This window comes from Ixodes scapularis, unplaced genomic scaffold (assembly GCF_016920785.2).
Source record: "Ixodes scapularis isolate PalLabHiFi unplaced genomic scaffold, ASM1692078v2 PGA_scaffold4__175_contigs__length_147842914, whole genome shotgun sequence".
Taxonomy (NCBI): Eukaryota; Metazoa; Arthropoda; class Arachnida; order Ixodida; family Ixodidae; genus Ixodes; species Ixodes scapularis.
Window position 1 is genome coordinate 122,163,510 of NW_024609879.1, and position 16,933 is coordinate 122,180,442.

The window sequence follows — 16,933 nt, forward strand, 5'->3', positions numbered from 1 at the left end:
TACGGCTTTCATTTGCAGCCTTGTCAAGCTATCTGGTAAAGCAAATTTGGAGACATATGTAGATAAACTTGGTCGTGTTACCCTTGTAATGGCAACACCTAAGCAAACAATTATTTTTTGCTTCGTTGTTTTTATTTAAAACGAGGAACACTCCTTTATCCAAGAGGAAACGAATAAGTCCTTACACGATTAAAATCTATGTAATGGCTGCAATTCAAAGCCAGGCGGACCTAAATTATACAACGTCAATTTACAAACTGCAGTCACTAGACATGCGGGTTCGATCTTCTATTTAAATAAGCAAGGTATTACCATGAGCTTCACATTTTCTACCCACCGCTAGGTTCTCACTCTACGAGATATACAAAGAAATTTCACATCCCCGAAACGACGCTTTTTGACTGCGGTGTACCAAAATGACAAGGTGTTTTTTTGTTTTTTTTGCCGCCCCGTGGAGTGGTTCAGGGGGGGGGAGGTGGGAGATCACACACACCCAGCCAACACCAGCTAGGCATTAGGCCGTCCTGCTGAATGTATTTCGTCATTTACCGAGTGCCAGCGCGTGGCACCTGTTGGACACGTCAGCGATTAGTCAGAGAGAACAAGTCCCTGCAGCCGAATGTTTTCCGAGCGCTCGTGTCCGACCTGTGGCAAGCTGTGGCATTCCGTCAGACATTCGGCGCCCTACCTACGGCCTTGAGTTGTTGCCTCAGCTCGCGGAACCTGGTAGTGGCCGCGCCTCAGACGGTGATATCGTAGAGGTCCGAGTCTCCGCGTAGGAGGTAGCGGACGTGGCCCGCCGTACGCATGCGGAGGGCTGCTGGAGACGAGGCAGGTGGGGGCGGGGGCGGGGGCAGGTAGAAGCCCGCGGGGGGATCATGGGGGGACCTCCTCGCTTGCGGTGACTCGAGCAGCCCCAGCATGCCCCTCTCGGTGGTAAAGGGCTCCCGGCCGTTCACCTTCACCCGCCGACTCTGCAGCTGCATCGTCGAGCGCAGGGTCTTACGCTTCTGGAAGCGAGGCAAGAAGGCAAGGGACACGCACGCCCCGGCGTTGCATCGCTTGGCCGGGAGGGCATGAGTGCGAGACCGGAAGGACGGCCAACACTCTGCGGCGCCTGGAACGTATCTCGGACTGGTGTGTTTTAGCGTCCTATGGGCCTTCAATACTAAAGGTTTGTGATACAAGGCAACCGCCTCGATAGTACAAAATAATATCGAGAGATGGGCCTAGCTCGCATGAAACGAACGGCGGTGTGGCCTGGTTTCTTTACGGTACTTGGGGCGCTGTAAGGTGGTGGGCTTTTTACCACTCTAAAGGCCGGTTCAGACACTTGCGTTTGAGTGCGTTTGACTGCGTTGCGTCGGGAACCGAATGCGATTCACCGGCACATCGGTGCTTTGTATGAAGCGTGGAATCCAATTCAAGGAATCATCTTGGCACGCGATATAAGCAGCAGGGATGTCCTGGTTTCTCGCGCCCGCAACGCAGTCAAACGCAACTGTATGAACCAGGCTTAAGAGTGCAACGAGATGACGGTAGACGGCGCTGTCATACAAGGGGGGGGGGGGGGGGGGAGGTTGTTGGGGGTGGCTCTGCCTAGTGGACGGGTTCACCACGACTGATATTCCGCTGTAGAGAGCTACCAGCGCATGCTCAGAACACTTTTTACAGCCCGATAGACAAAGATGGCAGCGTGCAGGAGGCGACTCTTGCCGTTTGGTCTATACCGCGCGCCACTACATCAAAAGTGGTCCTGAAGTGGGAACAAATGACGTTACAGGAGCTGACGTTTCATGTTGTCGAATGTCGCGATCCTGGTGGCTGGTGGTACAGATTCCGGCGCAAAGTGCGAGCGAACGCGACTGTCGCTGTCGTCGCGGCACCCCAACTCGTAGCTGACTGCTGAAGCTTCGGTGGACGATCAAAACGCAGAGCGACCTGCAGCAGGACAGGCGTCTGCCGCATCCAGCTACGCCGATATGCCGCCGCCTTGATCGTTGCAGGCGACATAGTGATACTTCTGCAACGAGGTTTTTGTTACTGTTTTCAGGCTAGGTGGCGCAAGCTACCGCCAGTTACAAAAGGTACAGCCGTTATCCTCCATCTATCCATCCGTCATCAGGCGGAAATCCAGGGACCGCATTTGAGGACGCGTTAGACACACCAGTCGTAGACGCGTTTCAGGAACCATACCGGTTGTCAGTCGGATACTTTTGGGTGTTCAGTGGTATTGGAATCTCGAAGTCACAAGCTTTACCAATTCCAAGAATATACATAAAAAGAATAACACAAAATTCAAAATATGGAAGGAACGAAAGACGCAAATGGCACGCATGAAAGTGCTCAATCAAAATTAAAAAAAAAAAGGCGTCTCATCCCTTTTTTTTTTACCGTCGATGTAATGTATTGATTGCCTAGGTAAAAAGCCAGTGCGCTTCTGTTAAAGCATAGCCTACTTTATACTGAGAAAGCCTAGCAGATCGCCACGAGACGCGGCCGCCGAAAGTGTAAAGGTAGTGCAGCAGACAACGGCTGAGAGGAGAGGCATGTAACGGGCGCTCCGCTGCGGCGAGACGCCAAAAAACACTTGTCCCGAGCGGTGGAATGTCCGCTCGTGCTCCTCGCGTTCCTCGCGCACCGCTTCTTTTCTCGTCCGGTTCGAAAACCATGTTTTGGGTCCTCGCCGCTGCAGAAGCTGTAAGCTGAATATCAGAAATGCTCTCTGCTATGAGATCCTCGCGCTCCAAATCTGCGATTGGGCACTCTATTTCTCCATCGTCGAACTGCCAGGCTTTGTGGGTATAGAGGAGGCTATGGTTAAAGGTAGCTCGAACATCTAAATTGACTGTACAGAAAAGCTCTTAGTTTGCATCACTGTGAAAAGTCATAGAAATAAGTGTTTCTCGCGAGGCTAAGGTCAAAATAGCGATATAAAATGCCTTTTGCACCTTTCTTTGTGCGCAAATGCCTTCCAGATAAACTAAATCATATTGTGATGAAGGGGTGGCGTAAACAACGGGCGCGTAATTAGGGGCGAGGAGGTCGCTTTTTACTTGAAATAATGCACTTGCCCTCCATGGAGCTTAATCTTAAGCTATCGTAATTTTTGTGTAAAAACCACCGGAGCTTAATTTTAAGTACAATTATTAGGTAAAAGGGAAAGGGGAATATTTTGTTTTAGTTCTATTTGTTGTAAAAAAAAGGACCCGAAAAAGAACTTGATGTATTTGTGCACTGGCACCTCTAATTCTGACACGGACGGGAAAATAACTAAGAATAAATTTGGAGTTGAATAAAGGGAGGTTTGAATATTTCCAATTACCTCTCTGCGCGCTGTGAGATCTTCTCTAAACACTGATACTCAATAGCATAATATCTGCGTCATCCTGATCACAAGACTTTAATTTAGGCGCGTAATGAGGCCATTTAAAAAAAAATATCTAGAACGGTGCGTGGTACCAAATGCGTGCATCAAGATCAAAAGAGTACAACGTATTCAAATACTACGTACAAAAGCAAGCGGAGGGTGTGACGGGAAACCAGAGAAATGAGGAATCTGATGACATGCCCTATAAAAAGAGGCAAACCATGGGACGATATTGAATAAAAAAAAACAACGAGGAGTGCTAGCTAGTGGAACTAGAGGATTGTGCACACATCGGCGTTTGACTGTGATCTAGTGTGTCGTATCATCTTGTAACCGCCAAGCACTAGGGAGGATCAAGTGAGGGTGGATGCAACTGCTAGATCGAGGATCACGAAATATGGACACCATTTAATTGCTAAATTTTGCTGGGAGTCTATGGGACTAATGGTCGTTTTACTTCCTAACTCAGGTCCTCAGAGTCTATGAATGTGCTTATATAATTTACGCAAGGTATAAATGATTACTTTTCCCTAGCTACCAGTTTTGTTCCGATAGGTTAAGTATTTGTTTAACGCAAAAAAATAATAAATTCCGCCATCTTGGACGTTGTAGCTTGTCTGGCAACCCTGTTTTCTCCTCTCGACGTTTAGAATTCCCGGAGTGAAAAGGAAGCGAGAAAGGCTGCGCCAAGGCGTTCGTTGCTTGCAATGGGAGGCGAGAGTACGAAGTGCGCATGGAGGAACAAAGTTGCAACAGAGCAGGCGTCTGCTCTCGTGCAGCCAACATTGGCGCATATTCGTTCCCAAACTGTGCCCAAACCTCTCCCTCAGGCGCCGCCATTGAATTGCAAACGCTCTCCAGGTTTTGAGTTGCACCCATGGACCCACACTTGAGCCTCCCTACCAAGCACACTGGTCCACTGGCGCCATCTGTCGAGTTAAGCAACTTGCGAATAACTAGACTGCATGGAGATTTCTGTGCATTATCTAGGAGATATAGTCACTTCGAACCTTATCAGAATTATTTCAAGCTCGCGTTGAAAGAATGGCGAGTAATAGTGTAATATATATATATATATATATATGTTTATCCGAAGTGTTTCACGTCTATCGGATAGATGGCGCTCGCGTGCCAGTGTGTTAAGCGGTTACGAGAGATCAAAACGCAGTCGGTCAGAGTCAAACGCAAGTGTGTGCACCAGCCTTACGACTATGCGCCTATGGCCTACGGAGGTCAGGCACCAGGCCAAAGAAGCATACGGTCTTACCATTGCACGCGCAAGAAGCGGCGGCCAATGATTGGTCAATGCTCTATGCGGTCCGCCCGTCACACCCTCTGCCGTAAACGTTTGGCGGCTTGCGAAGTACCGAATCGCTGTCTCATCTAATGACGAAAGCGTGGAGGCACTGGTTAGGAGAAGTCAGGGGACGGCTTTGTCTGTCAGTACTCTGGAAAAATGCCTGCACTTGGCGATCTGGGCAGCGCCGAGGAACGCCGTGGACAACTCGATAGCCTCTCGTATGCTTGGACATAAAGCAGCATTGCTTGCTCCAAAGATGTTTATTTTTTTATTTTTTTCAGTAATAAATAATAAAAAAAAAATAAAAGCCTGGGCGATATGTCGTTGTGAAACCTTCTGGGTTTTTGCATCGACTGAAACCCGGAAACCTATAGACGTTTCGGTGCGGCATTCACCACGGAAACAATAGGTGAGTTTGAAGTTGTCCATTGGAAAGTGCTGATTGTAACTATTTCTGTGGCGTAAATTTGACTAGACGGCCATTGTTTGTAGTTTTGGTTGTAAGGCCGTCAAGTGTTTTAGCGTGATATATTTCACGTTCCCATCAATTTTGAGTGGCTTTCGACGAAGCGGGAAGGATAAAAAAGGAAAGACTATACTGTTTCATTAGAAGTCCGACCGTCGGCGACGCTACAAGACAATGCAGCCAATCAAGCAGCATCAAAAGTCCATTTATTTTGTGCGCCATTGATTTAGCCAGCGACAGCAAAGCCGGAAAGACAAATAGCGTTGGGAGGATGCACGTACTGCTTGATTGGCTATGCGAGTCGAAGCTTGAAGTGGAGCATAGACATGTTTCTTTCCACAAATCGTGGGAAGTTTCTAATCCGATAAGGAAAACCTAGCTCCGAGGGACAAAGAAAAACTTAATTTGAACGTTCATAAAATAAGTAAAATATCTTTGAAATACATCGCTTACTTTACACGCGTTCAAAGTTCGCTTCCCTCCGTCCCTTAGAAGCTATGTTTATAAGAAATTTCCCACGATTCGGCAACACGGCAAGTTTCTGGATCCCTGCACACGGGAACACGCCGTTTCAAGCGACTTCGGTTTCGCTCGATGTAGCTATTGTTCACACTTTAAGGTCAACGGACCTTGGATATACCAACTCCAGTGTTTATTTTGGATGTGACCATATTACTTTAAGAATATAACTATTATTTTCGCGATCAAAGAGCTCTAATATTAATTCCTCTCGTGTTTTTTTGTTTGTTTTCACTGCACTTGCCTCGAACATGTAGGTAATAGGCATAAACTTTATAATGTGTTCGCATGTAATAATTCAATGTTTAAGGCACTTCCAACACAAAAAAAAAACAAGAAAAAAAAAAAGACAGAAAGGCACGCCAGAACATTGCGCCAGCTCTAGACTTACCTCGAATACGCGTTGAATCACTAGAGAAGTTTTGACTCTGACCGGGACGGGGACATCTATACGTCAATGCAAAACAAACGAGAAAGGAAAATAAAACAAAAAGAACATACCAAACAAATAAACAAAACGGCACATTTAACCAAAGAACACAAACTGAATGTGCAATACCGAAATTCCATGTTTTTTATATATGCATAAAGAGGGGGGGGGGGGGGGGGGAAGAAACTAGATGAAACTAGTACCGGTTATTCTAGAAGTAGAGAGAATAAAATTTTAAAATTTGAATTTAAACCGCAAGAATGGACATACACATGTGTTCTACAGCTTCTTGGCAGACGTTTTCTTAAACTTACGCTGCTGCTTCTGAAAGTGTCTAGACACATTAAAATGTCGAGAAAGAAAAAAAAGACATCTCCAGAACCGAGTGCTGTTATAAGGCATAGTTGTCCTACACCTCTCTAGGGCTTTATTGAAGTGAGGCTCTTATCAAAATTGTTTTTGGGCAGCTAAGCCGGGCTCCATTTCTAGGTTGTTGCGCCAATCAGACACCTTTTGTTAGCAGACGGCTGCCGTAGTTAGTGAATTCACGCTAGTTATACGCTAATAAATGTTTTACACTTTCATTTTTATGCAATTTTGATACACAAGCTTCAGCCACCTCTGTACAAAATCTTGCCACGATACGTTCAAAAACCTATATATGCAGTCCCTTCTAAGGGCCAATGATGCATTGGACTCGCTCGGTACATATCTAGGTTTCATGTACATTGTACGACCTTTCAGTTACGGCATCTCACCTTGTGACTACTACTCTTCGAAGCACCAGAGGCTCTTTTCACGTTGTCCAGAGTGTGCGAAGGAACTTTCCCCTCACAAGAGTCACTCGAGTCTGTACCACAGCTTGGCGGACTGTCCTTATTAACGAACCGGCTCCGGCGGCGTCTCTTCTTCTTCTTTGCCTTTGGAATGTCCGAGACCGGAGGGTCCGTGTTGGTACCCACGCTCCTGGTGCGGAGGGGAGTGGGCCACGCGAGCTTCCGTCCCTTCTCAACCGTCGCGCCCCCTGCCGGAGCGGTTGCTATGTGCTCGCGGGACACGGAGCGGTCGGGCCGGGGGCTCAGGTCGTAGCAGAACTTCATAGAGCGCAAGGGAAAAAAGCAAAAGATAACGCATGCAAACAAAAAAGAACACAAAAGAGAACAAAGTCCAACAGAAAATGAAACGTCGAAAAAACAGAAGACAAGACAACGATAGTCTGCATGATCACTGGGTGGGTGTATAACTACCATACTGTCCGGGTGGTTTCTATTATGTGTGTGGACAGCTGCGGAACCTAACGATCCCGGGCTCACTCCCCATTCCCTACCCGTTTCGATCTGTATGAGCATTGAAGCGGCGTGCGGTCGTGTATTACTACTGAGGGACGCACGTCATAAACCCCAGGCTTGCAGTGGAACATTACTGGCTACATTTCTCATCTATAACAGACAGACCATCGCCCATTTGGGCTAACTGCCCGACGTCCAAGCAGGAGCAGAACACAATTACTTGTGTGGACACAAAAAAATGTCGTTGCTAAATGAAAGAGTGTAAGCGTCCGTGTACCTCTCTAATGTTTTCAATCTTTCGCTTCTAAGTATTCCTTATGACAGCGCGCTCGAATTAAGTAGTACTGCTGAACGCCTGGAATGTTGGAGTTTTGATGTGGTTGAAGGACTAACACCCTTTGTGTCACTTACACGCCCCAATTTCTCCTATTTTATAGCCCCTGCATCTTCAAGATGAACCGCTTTTGAGGTATCATTTTTGCTCTATATTACGTTGTACTCGAGGTTAGCATCCAGTGGAGAAGGAAGTTTCAGGGCAAAGCCTGTCTTGTTTCCCTCGAATCGCTCCTGGAGGATATTTGTACAGCCTACCCAAAAGCCTGTACTGCCCCCCATACACTTGTTCTTAAAAACTCCCAATAACATGTAACATGGTACGTTTGGTACCTTACACAAGTTGAGATCACAAAGGAGGGTTCAGGTGAATACAGCGCACAGAAAGACGAAGATGGAGAGCTCTCGTTCTGTGTTCTTCTCTCTGTCTTCGTCTTTCTGTGCGTTGTATTTACCGAAACTAGTCACATTTAATACGTCTCGAAGGCTCGTGGTTAAAAGAATAGACCTCTTGCAAAACGCGCGAAACCCTCCGGGGCGCCGAAAGGATTGCTGGGAACATCCTGTATAGAAGCGGCTGTAAGAGACGACGGAGGCGACGTAGGGTACGGAGGCAAGCGGGAAAGGGCAGGTGGCTAAATGCGCTACCCCCCTCTCTCCGTCACCTTCTTTAGGACGACCATACAGGGCTTTCCCATGATTCGTCGCTCGCTTCGCACGCGGCCTTTTAAGATTTTTGCGAAAGGTCTATTGTGGGCTGGAGAGACGTCTAGTGTTCTTAATTTCCCGTTTCAGGAATAAGAGCAAGCGTTTCTTGTGACGAGCAATATTGAGCGACGTACGGGGGTGCGAAACATGGACTCACCTCAACAGCCCCACGCCATTTGTCGGCGGCGTGCCTGGCGAGCTCGAGCCTCCGTTGCTTCCGTGTCTGGTGCTTCTTGTACACGATTTCTATCACAATGAGCCCTATACCACCCACGATGCCGGCTCCGACGAGGATGAACACGCCTGCGAAGATGAACAGGCCAAGCCATGCGCGGGGCAACACACTGAACAGTCCGCTTTTAAGCGACACGGACCGCTAAAATTCTCGCGGCGTCAATAAAAAGTATTCAAACTTTGTTTGTTTATGATGTGCTAGAAGATACCAAGGACACCGCTTCGTAACATCGCTCATTGCACTCACTGACTGAATAAAGCAAGGACGTTAGGATTGAAATTACTTATTACGGTTCCTGCAATGCATCTTCAATTGGTGTGTTTAGCTTCTTGCTAACATCGCTCATGCATCGAAAATGGTCTCGAAGTTGCACAAAATTACGTCAAGGGAGCCGGCGTATCATGTAGTCGGATATGTCGCGATTCTGGCGGTTCATCCCAAAAGTTCCCCCCCCCCCCCCCCTGCGGCCAAAAAAAGAGCGCGAGCGAACTTAAGTGTTGTGGTCACAGCGTCCCGAATCCTGGCTGCTAAACGTCCTTGGACTGTCAAGCTGGAGACTATCTATGTGGAGAGCAAGTCGTCTGCTTCTTGCGCAAGAGGTGCGCTGACGTCCGAAAGACGCTGAGCTGCGATTGGCTCTGATTGAGGGATAGTGGTATAGACCTCAAAGCAAGCTGCTTTGAGGTCTATCCACTATCTTTCATTCAGAACCAATCACAGCTCGGCGTTCTGAAGTCACCACAACCTCAGCAAAAGAAGCAGACGAACTTGCGGTCCGCATAAGGCTGATGCTGTGATACCGCTATGATCGCGGCAGGTGACACCTGTATTGCCTGATGACGCCACACGTGTGGCGTCATAGCGTCAGAAATGGAGAGATCAAGAAGGGAGACCGCGATAAAGAAACCAGTCAGAGACGCGCTCCAGGCAACACCATACACACGAAGACAACGCCTGGGGTATATAAAAGCATTTTCGATTACCGTTGTCATAATTTGCGGTTCTTGACGTTTCCAATTTCAGACACATTCGCTGTCTTTTTGAAAAGACAGCGACCCAGGGCAGATTTATAGAAGGGCGTTGATATGTACTCAACTCGAACGGTGGTGGGTAAGCCGACTTGTCGTCTGTGAATATCCACAGCTTCGACAGTGCGAAATGAACTTGGTGAAATTTATAGTTCTTTGACAGCTTAAGAAACGGGAGCGTGCGTGACGCCTCCCGAATGTCTTATTGTTTGAACGTTTTACGTCGTTCCGCGTTTTCATCGAACTCAGCTGGCCGATACGAACGCCACAGAACGATTCACGAAGCAGCATAAGTGTGAACGTATATGTGCAATGCAGCCGCAGGGCTTGTGCTTCATAAGAAATGAGGCCAGAAGCATCTCCGGTCACGCCACAAGCATGCTCGAAGCAAGTTTGCGTCTTACATGCTCCGTACATCTCTGAAGACAGTTCCTTATACGACCAACGTCATACAAGGAAGAAACGCGCCTTGGAGAGTGTCTGCATTCCGTCTTTTGTTCGATGCACAAAGGGTCCGACCGTGGCTTAAGAGAAACACGCACAACTATGGCGGCCAGTGAACACCTCCAATACCTCCCAACGAGTATGTTGTTTTCTCTCTCTTTGGCTCTTAATATGCTCGCCGTAAATGTACATTTGATAATTGCGCGCTTGCCCCAAAATACGAGTGAACAACGAATACTGGTTACTATTAAGAAAGAACGGCGTACGTACCCGCCATGTTGGTAAGCCCCAGTGTCGCTGGAGTGCGTTCGTTTTTTGTTTCACATTTTTCTCCACCCCGGATGATCCATTTGCTGTCCAGTTGTTCCATGTAACCACCTGCGCTCAAAAGTGCGACGTGAGGGACGAGGAAGCAAACTGGCTCTACAAGCACAAACAAGTGTGTAATAAAAATAAAATCAACTTGTCGCTGTCTACGTAGAAAATAGCTTGCTACAGCAAAACATGAATTCTTCCCATGCAGCACATGAAAGGGGCCCCGCGTGGGCCCCACGTGGGTAAAATGGGTTGGGGCAGCCCCTGGAAATACCTGCGTGGGTCCCACCTCGGCTATGCAAGAACAGAGTTAGCGTAATTGTCGGCAAAGCGAGGGCATGCCCAACTTGGGCTGCTCATGCAAATCACCCTGAATCCCACTGCGGCTATACGGGTGCAAGGTTGGAATAAATGAGAGCTCCAAGGGCGCAAAGCGTTGGCATGCCCAACTTGGACTACCTGTGCAACTCTCAATATGGCACTTTCCGCTGATATTGAGAATATATTTACTGCACGTTCCGGAAATTCGACATAGAAGATATACAAAACCTGATATCGTGGATACCATATCACCGATATGGTATCCAAAACTTTATTACTAACTTACTACTTTGCGCGTATGTTAAGAAGGTCGTTTTACGCGGGGTGGAATTTTTTTACGCAGAGTAATAAATTTGAGGGGCGAAACACGCTCGTCAGAGTTTCGTATCTTTTCTAAAATTTGGTTTCTGTAGAGGGCTTAAGCTGGTTATGTATCCCGATTACTTGCCCAATAAGATCTTATATGGAGATGTGCATAATTCTTTTTATCAATTTCGTAGAGTTGAAATGCCCAATTTTTCATGGTCTTGCTCAAGACGTTTGATTGATCTATCAAAATGGTAATATTTCCACTAGGCACACGGGGAAAGTGCGGCGCGCTCAATTTGGTATGCACTTCAATACCCCGTACCGTAGGAAAATTGTGAACTGATCCGAACGAAATTAGGTTCTCGGGCCACTGCTTGTGAGCTGCCCAAGTAGACCCACTGTGGGTCCCCCGAAGGTAGACCATGTAAGCTGCCAAGTCAGCACCTTGTGGGTCCCCCGAAGCTGCCGAGGTGGGCTGCCCAAGCGGGTTCCATTAGGGGCCCAAATCGCAAAACCAACGTGGGACTCAGTTAGGCTGCTCAAGTGGTACGCACGTTGGCTCCCTTTTCAGAGCCCGCTTTGTGCTACTTGGGTGAGTTTATTTTATATTTTTCTTCTCAAAATAGGTATTAGACAGTATTGCTTTGTCACAAGCAACTTTTACACTTACAAAGGAGCACCAAAGCGAGATCACTGTGAGAGTAAGGATGAAAAAGCAGTCAGGTTTGGTCATTCCCGACAAAATTCTTATACGTAGAATACTTTACAGGGTCGTTGATGTCGGCCTGATTGTGTTTATATCACGATTTGTCAACTAGTGATGCATCACGTGACGTGATCACGTGATGCGTCACGCGGCTCAAGACAAGATGTTACGTCTTTATACTCTGCTCGCATACATAGTAAAACTATCAATGTCGGTATCAATAAACAATACACGGGAGCTTTAGCTACGTCAAGTTCTGTGGTCACATGACACTGGGGACGTCACTTCTGTGCTGTTTTTTTGTGTCAATTTTTCGTGTACTCTCTTGTGTCTATCTTTTCCAACGTATCCTCCCCCTGACGCGATCTTACGATAATAAATGAAACAGAAAGTGGCGACTCACTTTCGTGCATCTCGAGTAGCGTGAGGGTGACCTTGTCGACCCAGAAGGAATTCCTTTGGAGGCCTATGCCGTACCCCGAACGTCCAAACTGTTCTCCGGCGGTGACCAGCTCGCAGTGCTGAGCAGCCTCAAATTCCAGCCGAGACGAGTCCCAGATGAAAGCATCCAGTTGGCTGCACAACAGTCAAGGCCCGTTCACACACTTGCGTTCGGAGCGACCACTATGCTTACGAACGAATGCAACCGCTGCGACTTCAACAACAACTGTGCGCGACGTGTACACACACATGCAACCATACGAAGCAACAGCCAACGAGAAACGAGCTTCAACTCTTGCTCCTACCCAATAGTATGCAACCCAGCTACGCTTACAAACATGGCGGACGGTTTCCTGCCCGACGCGAGGTCCTCAGACTCCTCACCGGAGCAGCCGGAGGTTTGCGCTACGGCGGACAGTCACGAAGATCTGCTGTGCGCTACAATAGCTGTGTAAAGGCTGGTTCTGACATCTGCAACGAACTCGTTATCCACGACTGCGTCTGTTGTGACCAGAGCGACGGGAACGACCGCTCTGCGCCGCGCGTACGCTCCTGCAACCACTGTCCCAAGCGCAGCGGGTCGGCAGCACGGCGACCGCCTCTCCGCCGCCGTCAGCTGTTTCAGCGGTGCCTCTAAAAAGAAGGGGACGCTCTGCCACTCTCTTGCGTAACAGAAAATAGACAGACCGTCTTTTATGACCTAAACTTTATTTATTTATTTTTTCAGGATACGCTCGCAGGGTAGCGCATTAAAAAAAAAAATAAAAAGAAACGATGCAGTACGCCGTCTTGCACGATCATGACTTTAATACACGACTTTGTCAACAGTACAAATCTCGCCACTCGCCTTTTCAACGATCACAAAAGACGATGTAATTTTAGCAGCGATATAGCAACGCAGAAATATAATTTCGTGATCAGATAGGCGTTGCGAGCGTTCAGAATTGTTAACACTAATCACCTTTCTCGGGTGATGAAAACGAGTGAAAACTTCGCATCCTTTATACGGTACGCACCAGTAATACCTTGAACTTGAGCACACGCATGAAATGCGCCAAAAAAGAAATCCGGGTGATGTTCGAGGACACAAATGCTAAGAAAGCACCACTGTAGTCGAAGTAAACAAACACGACGGCACGAACGTTTCTGCTGTCTTGAGAGTGCCGCCACGAGATCGCAGCACGAGTAGGTGGATCTTCCCTTCTAGTACGTGCTGGGTTATCATAACGACACACGACTAAAATTCACAGTCAAGGATAGCGCTTTTACTGGGAGCGATGAACGTTCACCGCGCCGTCCATGTTGACGATCACCACCGACGCCATGTTTGCAAATAGAAGGAGCCTGGCACGACCGGCATGCAACGCGCGCGACCGAGCTCTCCTTGACCTGTGATTGGTCTGTCGCTCCCGTCGTTCCCGAACGTAACGAAAAAGTTCAGCCCGGCTCAACTCCTTGCGTTGCGAACGAACACGAACGAAACGACCGTTTGGCGCTTCGTTGCTATGGTAACTCGTCGTTCCAACCGGTTGCATTCGTTCGTAAGCGTAGTGGTTGCTCCGAACGCAACTGTGTGAACGGGCCTTCAGTCTTGTTACACTGAAGAACAACGTCTACGCTTGGCTTATTTTGAAATCGAAAGCTTACAGAAACTACAAGAGAGGAAGAGAGAGGACGAGAAAGAGAGACAGAGAGAGGAGAAAGAGAAAAATAAAGAGAAAGAGAAAAAAGGAGAAAGAGAGGAAGAGAGGGAGCTCTGGGCTTTCAGCGTCCCTGCCAAGTACACGCGCACTCGTGAAGTGCAAGCGTCATTCAGGGCAACAGCTTTGGCTTTTATCGCAGGTAAAGTGAAACAAGCTATGGAACCAGTTCAACTTTTCTCTCTTACTTATAACCTGCTATCCCGTACCTATATAAAAAAAAAACGTACCTATATATATATATAAAAAAAGTTAATGTCCACTGCAGCTTGTTTTTTTTTTAAATTCGCGATTAATCATACTGAATCATATAATTTGCTCATTTCTTATTTACAAAAAGAGCGTTGACCACGATGCACTGACCTGAAATGGCTCTATCAATAGTCAATCGTGATCAGTATGAAATATAAAAGATTGGAGCATAAGGCATTGCAAAATTTACATTACAGCATTACTAAATCACTTTGACTTATATACGTATGCAGAGGTTGCAAACTTGTAGACAAATTAACCAACAAAAATGCAGCGGTCGTGCTGGCGAGCTGGTGAATTATGAGATACTTCGTAAAAGAAGACGAAAAAAAGAACGCCTCAATATCTATCCTGTGTCCTCTCTTTTTTTGTGTCTTCTTTCTTCTAGTAAGTTTTTTTTTCTCAATTTTTACCATAGTCTCAGGTAATTTTCAACACAATCAAAGTAACCAAATTAAGTATAGTAAGCGATAAAGTTACCATATTCTTCAGTGACATTCCATGTACACCATACAACGAGTTGGATGTAAAAGCAGTGGTGTAAAGGGAAGCCATGTAAACATTTCTGCTATTGTCGAAACCGGTTATAACGAAGTCGGTTATAACGAAATTACGGCTACAGCGAAGCGATCACGATTTCCCATTCCCTTTCGCACTTTGTTAACCGAAGTCGGTTATAACGAAATAGCGGATATAGTACACACAAACTGTCCTACTATCTACGAAACAAAAGGCTGTAAATGGGCACCCACTTGTTCTTCAGGGCCTCTATGCCTTCTTCCACCGAATCGTAGTTCTTCCCTTCCATGATCCGGTACATGTTCGAGAGTTCCACTTGTCTCCGAAAGTACATGTCAACCGCACTTCCTTTCACCGTGGCGTAGGTAAAATTTTCAGACGGGTTCCGCAACTGTTGGGGAACACAAGATGAAGTCAAAAGCCCGTGCCAAATGATCAGAAATTGCATAGAGAAGAGCGGCGGACGCGCTGTGCAATGTTAACACCTCGGACACCTTAAACGAGGTTGGAAAGTAGTATCGTGGCTGAAAGAGTAAAGTCGATAGATACATCTAGAAAAAAAATAAGGGATTATATTTTCTAGCATAAATAATATATTACATAAAAATGTGTAGACAACCTTGTGTTTTTTTGTGTGCTTGCCTTGCATCTGTTGTGCCGCTCTGAAACTTCTATGGGGAACGGGACCTTGGTCAAGTGCTATGAACTACCTTATGCCCTGCAACCCCACTTCAAAATGACTAATAAGTGAAATGAAATGAAATGAAAACACAGCTATGTGCATTTTGCATGCTTACTAACCTGAATACCTTCTTTTGCCATACTTTGAAGACTACTTATTTTGCTCGATAACACTCGATGGAAGCGCCTCTTTTCTCGTATGAAGTTTTGCCCTTGCCCATATTGATTTATATAGAAAAATGAATTTTTACGCAAATCCCATCTACGCTAGTACATTGTGTATTAATAACAAGAGTGACAGACAGACTATATTTTACAATACGTCACAAAGAAACAGTGATCATGCACTACAGCATGCCAGGTATACGTATTCAGTACCAGGCTCCTAACTTTAGGCTGTTATTTTTGGAGCAATTAAGGAGGCAGACGAAACCATTTTTGTTCGAACCGCACCTTTATGGCATGGGCAAATGCTTTGAGAATACTGAACATATACAAAAGCTCTAGACGTAACATGCTTTTTTGTTTTGACACCACGTTGAGAGATAGCTCAAGTTTTAGGACGCGGCGGTAACCTGGATTCAATGAAGGCTTTGCAGACAGGAAAAGTGTTGATTATTCAACGTGTTTTATGTCTGCTGACGCCAATTACGACAGATCATTGACAATATTGGGCGCACCACCCGAACTGAAACTTTCTGTATGCGGCAGGATCCTTGTCGCGGAAGCTAGCGCCATCTCTCGCTGTGGCCTCCCTCTAGTAGTTTCGTCTCCAGCACACGAGACGAGTGTCCAGTATTCCCCTTATTAAACTATTTGGTACAAGCGTGAGCAAAAAACACGCCACCGACCCTAGGATCGTTGATGCCTGAGAGAGACGACTCCGGTTTTTCCAACACGAGGAATGCCGCCAGGTTGGCAGTGTAAGATGCGACCACAATCATGGCGAATCCTGCCCACACCATGCCTAGAACGCGGCCACTAAAGCTCCGAGGAGTTCCTGAAAAACAAAAGACACAATCAAACACGAGGTCCCGAGTCACAAACAGCGCAAGAGAAAAACGAATTCGTGGGCTGGGCCGTCAAACACGTGACGGCTATTGCACGTGTTCATATTTTTTGTCAGTATTGGCGACGTGCGCGACCGAAAGCGTCGCTGTGGTCGGCCTTCCACGGTTGGCCGAACGCTTACTATGACGTCAGAAAAGGATTTATCATCGACGGAAATAAGAGGAATGAAAGAACTTTAATTTTGACGGTGTTGGCAGTGTTACTTTGAGAGCGCAATGATTTCAAGCTTCCACCATGCTATTTACAAACACCATCGTACCTGTTGCTTGCAAGGTAATGACGTCACAAAGGGGAACCGTAGGAGGTCGCCACTAAAACATCTCGCCACTAATATCTCGGCAGCGGGCGGACGCTTCAAACCCCAGAGGGCCGATGAGAGCGGTGGCGCAAAGAACGTGACAGTTATCCAAAGGAAGATATCAGGTATGCGAGTTTTACGTGCAAAAGCAACGAAGGGCAGCTGGCACGCACCAGTGGAAAACTGAGGACTAATTTC

At 46.9% G+C, this 16,933-nt stretch overlaps 1 protein-coding gene across 1 annotated transcript in view; it reads right to left on the reverse strand.

Moving 5' to 3' along the window:
- Positions 1-936: 936 nt before the first annotated feature.
- Positions 937-16,933, reverse strand: part of LOC115320944 (glutamate [NMDA] receptor subunit 1) — a 54,070-nt gene continuing 38,073 nt past the window's right edge. The window contains exons 12-19 of the mRNA XM_042293414.1: positions 16,218-16,366; positions 14,919-15,076; positions 12,177-12,349; positions 10,393-10,500; positions 8,573-8,718; positions 6,844-7,179; positions 6,047-6,102; positions 937-1,007 (exon numbers count right to left, since the gene is read on the reverse strand). Coding sequence (XP_042149348.1) covers positions 6,067-6,102; positions 6,844-7,179; positions 8,573-8,718; positions 10,393-10,500; positions 12,177-12,349; positions 14,919-15,076; positions 16,218-16,366 — 1,106 coding nt within the window. The 3' untranslated portion in view covers positions 937-1,007; positions 6,047-6,066. The remainder of the gene's footprint in view (positions 1,008-6,046; positions 6,103-6,843; positions 7,180-8,572; positions 8,719-10,392; positions 10,501-12,176; positions 12,350-14,918; positions 15,077-16,217; positions 16,367-16,933) is intronic.